We start from the raw sequence: 15,585 nt of genomic DNA on the forward strand, positions 1-15,585 counted from the left end.
ATATAAAGCCATGTAGGTTGTATTTGCAAGTAGACTTAGAAAATATAGTAAAAGAAGCATTTGTGTTTTTTTTTTTTTAGCCAATGGCTAAGTTTTTTGCAATTTTATGTAGTTTAGGTTGCATGTAAAATCATTCCAGCTCGACATGATCAATCTTGCTTGTGAAGTGATTCGAATCTCAAACAATGTTCTTGCCTTGAGATATTTGATCAATAAGGTAATCCGAATCTTACTCTCCTTGTAGTGATTTCCATATCACCTTCCTTCGTTGCTAAGCCTTAGGGTTTTACTTAGTGGAGCTAAGAGAAGCAATTGGTGGACGCGATTTAAAGTGAGAATCATAGAAGAAAGAGATCATAACTCCATGCATTAGGGTTTGAGCTATTTCTTAGTCCAATTGATTCTCTAATAGACTCATTTTAAAACCATGAGATTGAACGACAATACGTAACAAGTCAAAACAGACAATATCTATCAACAGTGGACTAGGCTGTTATATGATTACACAATAATACTTTTGGTTTATAGTACACGAGTTTCATCCAGTATTCACATGGAAGGATAAACCGCTATCGCTACACACCATAACATATCATGTGGTTCAACTAAAAAAAAAAAAAAATGTAGATGAATTTTTCAACAATTAGAAACTATGATAGTTTTCAAAATTCTACTCCCTCTTGCTCATTAGGAATCACAAGAAGCTTTCAGGCTGAACAAATCTGGAAAAAAGATAAGCCTACAAAAGCAAACAACATCCCATCCCATCATGTTAACACTAAATACAAAGTCCTGGATCTTCATTTCTGTTGTTTCTTCCACAGCACACCTATCTTTTTTAACACATTTCCATTTTTCTTTTTCAGCAAATCATCATCTATCTCTTCACAATAAGACCCATTCAACTTTCCTGCAGCTGAATCGTAGCTACTGTCCAATGATCCCGATCGCTCGATGAACTTGCCATTGTTTCCTGCAGAGAGTATCGACGCTGCTGCCTCTGCAGCCTTCCTCCATTGGTCTGACTGCACCCTCAACCGTCTCAACTCCGTTTCTATTTCGGCATTTACAGCCTGCGCAGCCTCCAACTGTTTGGACACTCGTGCAGCCCTCTTGTTGCTTTTGTCTGCCTCCTCCATCACAATTCCAAGTCGTATGAGAGCATCTTGTTCGGCAGCTGTTGTATCCTGAACTTCAGTACTTTCATCGTTTGCTTTTGGTCGGATCGTTATCGTTTTGTTAATTTCACATTTTAGCATCTCATGCTCGTCTGAAACGTTGTGGAGTTCTCTCTCTTTATCAGCAAGACGTTCCTTCAATTCCTTGATCTCCCTTTCTAGTTCATATTCTCTCTGGCTACACAGGTTCTTCTGAATCTTTGCTTGTAGCTGCTCGTTTTCCTCCGAGATACACTGCAATTCAGTCTCCTTATCCATCAAGTCAGCCTTTAACTCTTCGATATCAGCTTTCGATTTTTTCAGTTCCTTCTCTAAATTAGACTCCCTGGAATTGATGTTGGATTTTATCTGCTCAATATGGTCATAAGCTGTTCTTATCTGGACTGCACTCTGACTTTGTTCTTCATCGTATCTGGTCTGAGCCATTTCCAGGGCTGCTTTCAGTTGTTCAATCTCTGACTTGAGAGAACAAATTTCTTCTTCAACATGATCTTCTCCGCTCTTTCTCTCGTTTTCGACCGCTGGATGTTGCGAAAGGTTACTGCTAGCATTGGCAAGGTCTATTCGGAGCTTACCGACAAGTTCTTCTAATATGTTCACACGTGCCTTCGATTCGTCCAACTCTGAAGCAATGGAGTGGTTAGCCTTCATTGCTTCCATACCATCATATCTGAGCTCCTCGACCTGTTTTTTGGCATCTTCAAGTTGTGCTAGAGTTTCACTTGCTAGTAACTGAGCCTGAGCTTCAGATTCTCGACAATTTTTCAGTTCGTATTCCTTTCTTTCCACGAGACTCAGAGTTTCTGCAAGGTTTCTTCTCAAGTTATCAAGCTCATTCTTTCTCGTTTCGGACTTGGCTACCATTTCAAGCTGGATCTTTAGCTGCTGAATCTCATTCACAGCACAAGCCAATGCAGCATAGTCAAGTTTGTGCTGTTCATGAATGGCCTCAAGCTCAGACTGCCAGGCTTGATCTCGTTCCTGCGAGATCCTTTGTAGCTCTATGACACGAGCTTCCTCAGAAGCAGAGAGCTCAAGTACTTGTTTTTGAGACTCTTGAAGCTTTAAGTTCATGGCTATAAGTTGTTCCTCGGCCTCCACGGCATCTTTCTTGAATTCCTTCTTGCATGATTCAGATAAACATAACTGGTCTTTCACTTTCGTCAGATCCTCCTGGAGCTGAGAAACCTGAGATTCCAACTCAGAAATCTTGCTTGGACGCTTTTTCTAAAGCAGCAACAAGAAAAAAGGTTATGTAAGTGTCAAAACCAACTTCTGACAGCACTTCATGAGTAATAAATAACAGAGCTACAAACGATTTTTCATCTGGGAAGAGTTAAAAGAAGAGAATTGCCCTGATCGTACGAGTCTTCAAGGCGATGCTATGTTGAAACAGATCAAGGGAATGAGTTACGGAGGGATCGGGTTACGAGTTTTCTATAAGAATCCAAACTCTATGAAGATCAATGGAGGTACAAAAGACATCCAACAAAAAACAAAACAAAAAAGAAATTTGATATGAGATTGGAGCTGTCTGCCACAAAAACAATGAATAATGATGAAATAAATTTTTAAAAAACATATGTTGATGAGAATACTCAGAGAGAAGCGTTGGAGGAAGCTCCACCTCAAAACATAATATGTACAGAGAAAACACACCACTGAGCCTGAAACTAGAGGCGAGGAGGATATCTAAACAAAATCTTTTGTGTTAATCCTCCCCTCAAAACAACCAGCCAAGAGAAGTCTAATCTTTTTGTATGAAACTAATCCTTCCATAGATTTGATTAAAAAAAAAGATTCCATCCATAGTTCGACGAATAAAGAGATATAGCTGTAAAGATGGTTTTTCAATCACTGAATCAAAAGCAGCCTAGGAATCCTTGCCTGTAAGAACTTCACTTCAGTTATATTAACTTTCAGAAATATGAACGCAAAATATTATTAAACATGGATATTTAGGCTTTTTAATGTGTTAAGGATAGACGATCAAGGTTGAAGCACCATTCAGAAGCTCAACTTTCAACCAAAATCAAGTGGTACAATTTCATTACCTCGCTCGAGGGGCTTCTAGGTGACTTTCGATCAGTAAGTTTAGGGCTTCTTTCTTTAATGATTCTATTTGCTTGGTTCAAAGAGGAGGCAGAATCACATTCCAGAGCTGTGGTCCGAAGTTTCCAAGCAGCTCGAGGAGATACCTTTTGAGGTGCTTCCGACAAGGAATTTCTGTTGATAAAAGATGTAATTTAACTGTCAAGTTGACTAGGCAAGAAACTTAATATTACGTCTCCAACGGCATATCTACTGATCAACACATCAAGCTAGAAATTATAGAAAAAAAGGTGCATACAAAGAAAGAAAACCAACAAAGGAAAGGATGAGTACATAGAAAAGATTTTCCATAAAGTTATGCAGTTGAAAATGCAAACGACAACATCAACTCCTAGCCATACAAAAAGTATATTTTATATTTAGTCATAGATATTTATTCATAACAGTCTTCATATTCCAAAATCTTCTGGTCTTTCTTTGTTCACAATGTCTGGAACCAGATTCTGTCATTACCTACGATTTTAATGGTCGAGAAATTCATAATTCGCTATTTCTTGAATCAATGCCAGCATGGACATACTTGTCCCTCATTAATAATGTTTATTTAAGACAGCAATTTGGTAATTTATCAAAATAATCTACATGGTGATCATCAACGACATAGCTTTCCACTGCATTAGCCTCTGTATGTCTATGGATAACCATCGAGGAAGGTAGGTAAATTTTTCCTACTTAATCATATAGAACTCAAAACCCCAAAATGTCCCAGCAAGTATATCCAGATAACGGTATAAGATATATACCATACTAAGAAATAGAACAGAACAATATTAATGGCAAAGAAAACACCAAGAACACAAATAGGTCATTGATAAAGGGCTTTGTTGACCGAGCATTGTCTCCGGTTACTGTCATATGGCCACTGCTTCACTGTATAGCAAAATGCATTGGTTTCGACAAACAACCATACTAATTTCAATGTTCGTTTGTTCAAGAAAATGAGAGTTTTATTTGTAGTCATAGTACACTTCTCAAGTAAGGAAAAGAAATAAAACTAATAGTAAAAATGAGATTTCAAAATGCAATGAAGCATGCATTATCTTCATTCACATGAACCCTTACTCAAAGGCAAGGTCCAAGAAGTTTTCAAAGCAAAAACCCTCTATATTTTGACCAAGCTAAACACCAAAGGAAATGCTGGAGATGAAAGTCACCTTGATTTTGGGGTCTGCATAGCTACACCTTTGAAAACGAAGTAAATGAAAACTTAGTCTATGTTATCCTCCTTCAATTCTTCCTGACCCACCAAACCTGCAACTCTGCAATAAAAATTAAAATAAAGAATCACAACATGGGGCGGGTAGGAATCCAATGGGAGTGTCCACAGGGAAATAAATGTGGTTGATGAACAGCATGTGGTCCATATCATCACATTTGAAGACACTACGGGAAAAGAAGTGACAGCATTAATTTCGTACTTTGTTTCCGAATGGAAAATCTTACCTAGTAATGAATGCGGATATTCACACATATCAAGCCAAAATTAAACTTACAAAGTGTTAAAGCAATAGTAAAGAATGAAAAATTAAAGGGGTTGTAAATGGTTGTTCGTTATCAAATAGGAAGCACTATAAAAGAACACATTTTAAAAACAGTAGAAGATTTATATTTCATCGTCTGAAGGTATTCTCATGCCCTCAACATGATTATCCTTTTTAGGGGATTCGAAATTACAACCCATAAAGAGAGTTTCATAGGTTGGCCTAGCGGTCATTGGAGCTAATGAAGAAAAATATGAGCCGAGAAGAAATATGTTCTAAACTTTCGTTTCCACAAAAAATAAATAAATAAAAAGTTTAACCAAACAGCCCAAGCCCTCCGCTAGTATGGATTGTGAGATCCGACATCGGTGGTGAAAGAGAACGAAACGTTCTTTATAAGGGTGTGGAAACCTCTCCCTAACAAACTACGTTTTAAAAACCTTGAGGAAAAGCCCAAAAAAGACAATATCTGCTAGCGGTAAGCTTGGATTGTTACCGTTGCGGTGCTTCCCAATGCTTTGGTCGAGAGAGAGTGTGTAAGAGAGACTTTCAAGTTGATCATATCTCTGATTTGAGGATATAAGTGAACGAAAGCTTTTACGAAAAGTGCTTTCCAAACTCCAACAAAATTTAAAATCAACAAGACTAGAACAGTTATAGAAAATAACCTTTTAGTAGTGCACTCAAGCACGCCCAACAAGTTAAAACCAAAACTCAAAACCACTGGAGCGAGCCAGCACTCATGATTGTGGTCAAGGAGATGGGCATTTCAAAAAACCCATCACAGCCATCATTTGCATCAAGTAAGAGACTGAAAATTAGTTTCTTACAATGGGTCCTCGTCAGGACATGTCCAATAATGGATGTCAAAAGTTCTTCCTCCAGTTTGGCCGTGAAATAAGGCTAGTAGTAGTAGTAGTAGGTATGCACAGTCTACTGTTCGATTTGGACACTTAACACAAACAAGCCGACAAAAACCCATCATGAGTTTAATAGCCATCATAAAAGCCTATTAAACCTTTTAAATACATTCCATTGTAAGAAATTCATCAAAACTCCAAACTCAAATAAGCCATTAAAAAAAAAACCAATGATGTTCTCCCAGCTCATGCTCCGTAAACAATTTTCCCAGGAAACAAACAGAAATCGGCTCAAAATGCAAACGGATCAAAGCACAAAATGGAAAATGAAAGCAAGTTTTGAGGTTGAAGAAAAAGCAACAGGAAATTTTGCTACACTTTCCGCACAAAGAAATTAAAATCAAACACACACAAATACAAAGAGAAAAAGCAAGAAAAGTATCTCCAAGATTCGATTTCAGTTTGCAGACTGGAAAAGCCTAAAAGCCTGAGATCCTCACACAATCGGTCTCCAAAGAGTCCAACCAAAAACTAAAATCGTTCAAAAGGAACTCAAAAACAAAAATCAGTCAAGAAAAAGTAGAAGAAGCAGAAGGAGGTTCCGTTTTACTCTGTTTGGATGCCGAGAAAATTAGGTACAGAAAGAAACGGGCCAATGTCGATGAGAAATGAAATCCAAGATTGAAACAGTAACCAATACATATATGGAAGGCATTGTTGAGAGAAAAATTGAGGAGAAAGTTACCTGGGAATGATCGTCGGGTTGGTCTTCGTTGAATCTCTGGAAGTGAAGGAATATTGCGAGTGGGAAGAAAGAGGGAATGTTAATGGATAAACATGAGCAGAGATTGGTTTTTTGTTTGGCTGTTCTTCAGCGTTTCTCGGGTTTCAATGCTTCTTTCTATCCCCTTTCTCTCTATCTTTTGGGGTTTATGGCCTAAACAGAGAGACAGCGCGCGCAGTTTTTTTTTTTTGTTTCGATTACCCATTTAGCGGCTTGTCGTTTTTTTGTTTATAAACTACGGTGTCATTATGGTAATTTAAAACTAGAGTTCTTATCCTTTTAAACTAGAGACGTTCGTATAAGTTTGGAGTCTCGTAAGGATTCATCGTGAATGGGTGAGAAATGGAATGGAACGGAGAGAGATTTCTTTTTATTAGCTATATAGGAGCGGAGAATTCCATGTTCAAAAATCATCACTAGTCCAATAATTGTATAAATCTAATACGTGTATCAAGTAAAAATGAACGTGTTGCTAATGTCACAACTAACAACATCAAACAACTACATCTTGTTTAGGTCAAAATATGTGAAAGAAGGGCGAAGAGTGGAGTCTGTTTACGTGCTATCTATAGAGTTTGTCTGTATAGATAAAATTTGGTAGAATGAGACAAGATCTATGACACGCTAAGTTGGGACATATTGACTACCATAACAGATATTGTTGCCCTTGGATGTTAGAGATTTGACTATACAACCCTACAGGTCTCTTAGGGGAGTGTCTCCGAGACAAGAACCAAAAACTCAAGAACCTTAGAACCAAGGTCCTTCAGACTAAACCAAGAATTTCAGGTCTTTAGTACAAACTATGTACAAAAGGAGGTTGTCCCTTGAGAAGAAGATGAAATGAGACAACCAAAATACTTGACAATGTTGGTTTTTTGGCACTTGATCTCACTTTAATTAATTTCAATCAATTAATTGATGTTTTGATGATAACAAACCTACTTTTTAATTATTAACTATTTTCAGTATTTTGAACTGTCCACTGTATAAGGTCGGAAATAACGATTTCAACGACTTTTCAATTACTCAAATCAGAGCTAAAACGAAGAAATTACAGTCGAGACAACATACCCGACGTGATGATGTGGCAGCAAAATCAAAATGATAGACAAATCAAAATATATCAAAGTATGACATTTATAATTTTGGGAGAGTAACCAATGGTGGAGTTTTTCTTATTATTATATTTTTAAATAAAATTATTTTTACAAAATATAAATTTGAATCTAACCGTTACTCACATCGATTTTTATTATTACTATATTATATTATTATATTATTATATTTTAAAATTTTGGTAGTTACTCACATAGTTTTTATTATTATTATATTATTATGTTTATAATAAATTTTGAATTTCATTTGACGGTTACTCACATAACTTTTTATTATTATTATATTATATTACTATTATATTAAAATTTTGAAATAAATGAATTTAGAAAATTTTCTTATTTATTTACTTTTAATCTCCACCTTCTATTATTTCTAACACAATCCAATGGTCAATATTTAGTCCTACATTTTGCCACTTTTTTCCTCTATATAAACTCATTTTCCCCACATTTTAAAATACACAACTTACATACATTCTCCAATCCTCATTTGTTCAAAGTCTCCAATTGTTTGTTGCTCTCTCCAAGCTTACAAATTTATTTCTTTTCATCTTATTCTTGAGAGGGATTATTATTGTATTGTGAGGAAATAGTTGTGAGTATCCCAAATTGTAAATCTACTCTTTGAGAGAGTTGTGGTGTGTTATTATCAAACTCAAATACTTGTATCGGTTTGATCCTGCGCCGTGGAAATGATTGAGTTTGCTCTTGAACTCGTAAAAAGAGCGGTGTAGCGGTTTGACTCAGATCCGTGGAAAGGGTCGAGAAAGTTCTTTATTCAAATTCTCAAGAGGCGCTTGGGGAGTGGAGTAGGTCGAGTTTGACCGAACCACTATAAAACTACGGTGTCATTTTCTCTAACTCTTTCCTATTTAATTTCAAAATTATTATTGTGATTTATTGCATGTTCTACTTGATTATTGTTTTGACTTGAATTACTTTGTTATAGTAATTATCATCTTCTACTTATTTGTAAAAAGTTTCATCATTAGAAAAATTAATCACGTTTAAACACTTTTATCGTTAAAACCCTATTCACCCCCCCCCCCCCCCCCTCTAGGGTTGCCATACCGATCCAATAGACAAGGCATCTCGTTGGTACTAAGAAGTACAAACGAAGAAGGAAGACAAGTTATTGAAAGATGCTAGAAAATTACTAATGGGTCAATAAGTGAGAGTCATGTAATAAATACAGATGGATTTTGACGAACCAAAGTCGGTAGGGTTGTTGCAACTTCTAAATGTTCCATAGTGGAAATATGAAAATATGGTAATGAATTTGATTGTGTGTAGCCATGGATTTCATGGGAGGTTTATCCAGAATTCTAAAAGAATATACGATGTTATAGCTAATCATTGACGAACTTACTAAGTTCGTACATTTCTTGCCCGGAAAGGATACTTATACTGCAGGTAGTTGGTTATAACTCTATATGAAGGATACTGTTGGACTACATGGAGTGCCAATATCGATAATGTCAGATTGGGACCCACGTTTCACGTCCAAGATCTAGCATAGTCTTCAAAAAGCATTGGACATCTAATTGGATTATAATATTGCTTTTCATGAATAAACAAACAAACAGACAAAACATCTGGGTCAAACGCTAACATGTTACATGTCTGCGTGTTGAATTTCTCTTGCAATTTAGACTCCAATCTGAACCTTATGGAATTTGCCTATAGTAATAGTTTTCAAGCATTAACATGACACCGTTCAAGACTCTATAATGGGTAATGATGCAGATCCTCAATACATTGAGATGAAGTGGGTGAACACAAGTTGTTAGAACCAAAGTTAGCTCAAATTACCAATGAGATCGTGCAGAAGATCAGGATGAAGATGCGTACAACCTAAAGTAAATAGAAAAGTTACGCCAATGCAAGACGTAGGAACCTAAAGTTTGAAGTATGCAACAAGATATTCTTGAAGGTAGCGTTGGTGAAAGGTGTTTTGGATTCAGGCATAAAAATAGGTGAAGCCCACGCTTCATCGAGACCTCAAAATTGTAGATTGATTTGAACTGATAATATATCGATTGAGCTTGCAACCATTCTTTCTATGGTGTATAACGTATTCCACGTGTCTATGTTTCGTAAGCACATGATCGACTAGACCCATGTGATACACTACAAGTCTTTGCAATTAGAAAAAATTTATTCCAAATTTTAGTCCTAGAAGTAAAGATCTTACGAGAGAGATAACACTCAACAAGATGCTTTGGTGAAACCATAGAGGAACCGTGAGAACCTTCTTATGTCATATCATGTAACTAATGTAATACATAAGTGTTATGAATACATGTCTCATATAACGCTACATCATGAAAAGAATGGAGGTATGACTTGCATCATACGTATGTCATAAATTGATACGGTGGGAACTCATGCATATTGTATGTCACATGCATTGGGATACTTCCTCGTTACAATGAGTACAAACGTGTACATTACAATATCTATGTTTTGCCATGATATTATATGGACTCCTTTCCCTTCGTGATTCGACAGCGTGAGTGTGCGCTAACGGAAGGGGGACAAAATAGTAATTTCAAGGATCTAGCATAGAAAACAAAGGACAAACTCGTAATTTCACTTCCGATTGGCTAATGGAAAAAAAAAAAAAAAAAAAAAAAAAAAAACCATTATAAAAACCACTCCTCACAAGTCAAAGAACCAAATAGAAGCTCACCACCATGAGAACCAGCAACCACTTGATCGGACTCCTAAACTTCCTAACCTTCCTCCTCTCCCTCCCCATCATCGGCGGAGGCATATGGCTAACCAACCACGCCAACACCACCGACTGCCTCAAGTTCCTTCAATGGCCCCTCATCGTCATCGGCGTCGCCATCATGGTCGTCTCTCTCGCCGGCTTCGGCGGCGCCTGCTACCGCAACACCTTCCTCATGTGGCTCTACCTCTTCGCCATGTTCTTCATCATCGCCGCCATTCTCGGCTTCATCATCTTCGCCTACGCCGTCACCGACAAGGGCTCCGGCCGCCCTCTCCCTAACCGACTCTATTTGGACTACTATTTGCAAGACTATTCTGGGTGGCTCAGGGACCGCGTCGCCGATGATGGCTACTGGGCTAAGATTAGCTCCTGTGTTAGAGACTCCAATGCTTGCCGTAAAATTGGCAGAACCGTCGGCGGTTTGCCGGAGACCATCGATATGTTTTACCTTAGACAACTCACTCCGGTTGAGGTACGTACATTTTTTCTTTTTATATTATATATTTATTTTTTCAAAATAAAATAATATTTATAATATTATATACGTATATATTGATGAATTTTAATTTTTAAATTATGGATTTGTTTTTGAAAAATTAATAAAAGGGACCCTTCTCATGTACTTATAATTGTTACAAAACACAATAATTTAATTTAATTTAATTTAATTTGATATTAATATGAAAATTTCATAATGTATACATATTTTTTTTGGGGTGATTATTCACATTATATATTAATTAGATAAATATCCAAAAAAAAAATTATAGTGGGATTTTTAAAGTTCATATTTTCTTTCATATATATATACACTGAAATATTTGGAGTAAAACAAAATATTCAAAACTTTGATACACGTGGCGTAATCGTAGCCGGTGGGCGGTGGTCTTTTTTTTTTACAAGTGGAGCATTTCCCAATAACCGCGTCCCAGCCGCCGTGTATTTAATTAACTTTTTTTTTTCATTTTTAGATTAATTTAATAAAAATTTCCATAATTTATCTTTAAAATACTTCCAATTTAAAAAAGAATTCAAAAATATTTTTAATATTAATAATATATTTAAAAGAATATTCATGAAATTTTAAACGATATTATTAATACTCTTAACTTTATAAAAAAATTCAATTTTTTTTACAGAAATATATTGAATGAAAACTATCTAACAACATTTCATAGATTATCTCCCTTTTCAATATTATTTATATTAATGAAACTTTTAAAAAATTTTACGTGTTAAATACTTTTAAATCCTTAAGGGTATTATTTAAATAAAATATTAATGGTTTCTATCTAAAAATAATGGTAAGTATTTTTAGAGTTTTTTTTTTTTTTTTTTTTTTTTTTTAAATTTTAAAGATATTATTAACTTATTTTTTTTTCCCTTAAATTATTGTTTGATACAACTAAATTTATTCCATATAAAATTTAAATTAATAGGCTTAAAAAATATTTAAGAGTATGAATTATTTTTTCGTATTTGTTTATAAGTTAGGGAAAGTATTATTATTTTTTTTTTAAAAGGGGTTTAAATTTGTAGATATTTAAAATAAAAGAAAATGTAGAATATTTTAAATGATTGAAATGAATCTAGAGATCCAATCTTGGGAAGAGAATAATATAAAAATAACCCAAAACCTTATTATATTCCTCTCTTTATATTGCATTAAAGTGCCTTTCTTTTTTATTTTTTCTTCTTTGGTCACCTATTTGACTTTTAATTTAAATTTTTTTTTTTAAAATTAAACTTATAAACCTCTATTGGAGATGTTTGAGACGTTGAGTGAAATTATTAAATTAATTAATTAACGTGTCGGGATAAATATGTTGTTGAATCTGCTTTAGAAAGTTTATATCTAGTTTTGTCGTTAGTATATTGAACCATTTTTTCTTAATTTGAGATCGTGGGATTAAATTGAAAAATTTTAGATTCTATTTCATTCGAAAAATTTGTTTTTTTTTTTTTCTAAAAAGAAGCGCACAACTCAATACCAATGGTTTGCGTTAGATTATGAATTAATATTAAAAAATATATATTTTTGTTATATATATATATATATATATATATATATATTTATTGTTTTTATTTAATTTCATTTGGAAGGTAATTTTAAAAAAATATATATTCTAAGTTTGTAAGGTAAAGGTTAAATAAAAGTTTTATAAACTAATATTTTATTTTTATTAAAAATAAAAATTTGAATAAAGGACGTGAATAATTCGAACCAACATAATCTAATAAAACTATTGTTGGGTCTGGTTGGGTTCATTAGGTTGAAAATTTTACTACTCGAACAATTGAGTTGGGGCTATAAAATGTCTCAGCTTGATCCAACTAAATCCTTTAGTACCTCTAACGGTTGAAGCTAGATTGTGAAACATGTGAGTTAAACTAAGAGTGACATGTTTTAGTCCGTGTCACCCAGTAAGTTGGAGTAAGTCGAACATCTCTAAATGTTTCCATAAAAAAAACATCGAGAAAAAGCGCGTAAAAAAAGACGAAGTAATTGATATTTCTTCTCCCTTTGATTTGATTTCTTGTTGCTATGGTGTGTTTTTTGAAGTCTGGTTGCTGCAAGCCTCCGACAGTGTGTGGGTATGTGTATGTGAACGAGACAGTCTGGGATGTTGGGGGAGGGCTCGTGGGGCCTGAGCCTGACTGTGCAAGGTGGAGCAATGACCAACACCAACTTTGCTATGCTTGTGACTCTTGCAAGGCTGGGGTTCTAGCTAGCCTCAAGAAGAGCTGGAGAAAGGTCTCGGTCATTAACATCGTTGTCTTGATCATTCTCGTAATCTCTTACGTTGTTGGCTATGCAGCCTTTCGAAATAATCGACGCATGGATAATGATGAACCTGTTGGTTCTGCTCGCATGACCAAATACAAACCGCGTTGGTTTAATATTTGATCGAGGATTTATAAGATGTGAAAATAAAGTGCACGTGTAGGGTCGGTGATTAATGTATTTTGTAATATGGAACTTGTATTTTGATTTGTTTGAATTCAAAATAGCATTAAAATAAATTAGAAATTGATTTGATGTGTACATTTTGGTTATATAAATGATTTTTAACGATATCTTTTAAGATAAAATGATTTAATAATAATATCATGTATGCCTTCCCAGTTAACTTTTTTGGAGCAATTTGATTGGCTACCAAAGGTCGCAACTTCTTTTTTGTCCACATGATCACAGAGAAGACACCGACACCCAGTTCAACACCTATTCTATTTACCGAGGGAAAGAAGAAAAAGGTTCATGAGTTAAGCCCAGTTTACAGTTCAAGAAAGAAGGGACAGACAAGTTCAGTAGTTCAGTCGTCTTTATCTTTCGTTGAGTCTTTCAAAGCTGCTCGCTCATTGATTCTTGAACTGTAAACTTTCATTAAGCTTGAGCCTTTACTGACTGTTCCGTCTCTCATTCATCGATAGTCTTTGGCTTGTCTCCCTTCTAGTTCTTAAAATGGATGAAAACTAGTGAGATTGTATGTCGGTTGTAAAGGAGAACGAATATCTTTTACAACAGTGTGGAAACCTCTCCCTAAGAAACGCGTTTAAAAACTTTGAGGGTAACCCTCAAAGTAAAAGCTCAAAGAGGACAATATTTGCTAGAATTGGGCTTGGGCCATTACAAAACTTGTCGAACATGTTGAGGTTTATTGAGAGTAGTCTCACGTTGGCTAATTAAGAGGAATATCATGGGTTTATAAATAAGAAATACTATCTCCATTCGTACGAGAACTTATGCTCAAAATGGACAATATCATACCATTCTCGAGGGTTCTGATTTCTAACCGAACAGATAACAGCCCAGAATACAATAGCCAATGTTTATTCGACAGAGTCAAATATGAAACGTGATCGAATATAACTTGATTTTGAAATTTGTTTGAAGGAAGAACTAGAGCTGAAAAGAATCAAGCATGGTTCTCAAAACTTTCTCAGATGTCTGCCATTGTTTATCATTGGCACTAGCCACAAATAACACAATCGTGCTTCCTTTAGCCGTTGCCTTGGCTAGATTGTGTGTACCCGTCAAAGCATAAGGAGTCTCCAGTGTGTACTTGTAATACTGCATAAACCACGTAAAAACAAGCTTCTAATGAGTATTCACACGATCCAAATATGTCGAAACATCAGCAAAGAGAATTCAAAAGCATAAGTGTTTAAGGTTGCTCTATTCAAATTGGTCAAGTATATACACTCGACCAAGTAGTTAAAGGTTCGAATTCTCCGGATACAAACAAACACAAAAATCAATTTGTACATAATAACTACAAAAGTATCCATTGGCGTTGATAGCAAGAAAGTGAAGAAACTAATAGGTCAAGAAAAAGAAAGGAACTAAAGTATAGATCCAAGAAGAAACCAGAAGCCCACGAAAACTTTGACATTGCTCTATGATTCAGTGATTTGATGTTCATCACTTTAGCGTTGTTATAAAATTTTAAAGGGACATCTTGCATGTATTATAACATGGTATTTGTGCAATAAAACTGCGGCAATTATTCGGAAGTGAATGTGTTAATTGTACCACTATGGTAGATGACTTGCGTTTTGATTTTAAATCACTTGTTAGATCATTAGAGTTTTGAGGTTTGACCATAGGCTAGATGGTCAGTATTTTGAGATTTGCTCATAAGTTATATGATCAGTGTTATTGGATTTGATCAGGATTACATGCTAGATACTCCTATTTCGGGCAGGGATGTAGGCTAGATGACTTAGTTTTGAACCGTTTTAGGTCCACCACATGTTATATTTTATTGTATGTGTATGATACCTGTGAGATCCCACATCGATTGGAGAGAGGAATAAAACATTTTTTTATATGGATGTGAAAACCAAACCTCTCCCAAGCAGACGCGTTTTAAAAACAAAGTCTAGTAGGGAAGGTCGAAATAGGACAATATCTGCTTCCAGTATTTTAAAAAAAAAAAATTAAAAAATGTTATTAAATAAATATTCAGCAACACATTACTTTTAATATTTATAAAAATAAATAAATAAATAAGTTCTTACTAGGGATGGAAGGGTCTACTCATTCTCATGGATCATATTTTTCTAAAATTTTATGGGTATTAATATTATTATTTTTTAATTCATAGATATTTTTGAAATTTAGTTTAAATATAGTTTAAATATAGTTTTTGAAGTTTTTGATTATTTATTTTTTTATAAAAAATTAAGGATATAAGGAAACTTTTAGATATTTTTTAAATATTTTTTAAAATTGAGAAATATTTTAAATTTTTTAAAATTTAAGGGTATTATGGACGAAAATCTAGAATGAAAACAATGGTAACATTTGTGAG

General features: G+C 34.7%; 2 protein-coding genes across 3 annotated transcripts; one reads left to right on the forward strand and one right to left on the reverse strand.

Moving 5' to 3' along the window:
- Positions 1 to 470: 470 nt before the first annotated feature.
- LOC111784528 (interactor of constitutive active ROPs 3) lies at positions 471 to 6,588 on the reverse strand. Of its 2 annotated transcripts, none has more exons than XM_023665198.2 (4): positions 6,377 to 6,588; positions 4,445 to 4,549; positions 3,233 to 3,404; positions 471 to 2,405 (listed from the first exon to the last, which is right to left on the reverse strand). In XM_023665198.2, the coding sequence occupies exons 2-4, from the start codon at positions 4,462 to 4,464 to the stop codon at positions 801 to 803; spliced, it is 1,797 nt and encodes a 598-aa protein (XP_023520966.2). In that variant the 5' UTR covers positions 4,465 to 4,549; positions 6,377 to 6,588; the 3' UTR covers positions 471 to 800. The 2 variants fall into 2 exon arrangements, with proteins under 2 accessions (XP_023520966.2, XP_086976970.1); XM_087120844.1 differs by lacking the exon at positions 6,377 to 6,588 and adding an exon at positions 5,440 to 6,184.
- Positions 6,589 to 10,192: 3,604 nt separating this feature from the next.
- Positions 10,193 to 13,303, forward strand: LOC111784529 (tetraspanin-3). Its single transcript, XM_023665199.2, has 2 exons — positions 10,193 to 10,742; positions 12,834 to 13,303. Exons 1-2 carry the CDS (start codon positions 10,230 to 10,232, stop codon positions 13,176 to 13,178), a joined length of 858 nt encoding a protein of 285 aa, XP_023520967.2. The 5' UTR covers positions 10,193 to 10,229; the 3' UTR covers positions 13,179 to 13,303.
- The last annotated feature ends 2,282 nt before the right edge of the window (positions 13,304 to 15,585 follow it).

The sequence above is a fragment of the Cucurbita pepo genome, chromosome 20 (genome assembly GCF_057944985.1).
Source record: "Cucurbita pepo subsp. pepo isolate OVF chromosome 20, ASM5794498v1, whole genome shotgun sequence".
NCBI classification, from domain to species: Eukaryota; Viridiplantae; Streptophyta; class Magnoliopsida; order Cucurbitales; family Cucurbitaceae; genus Cucurbita; species Cucurbita pepo.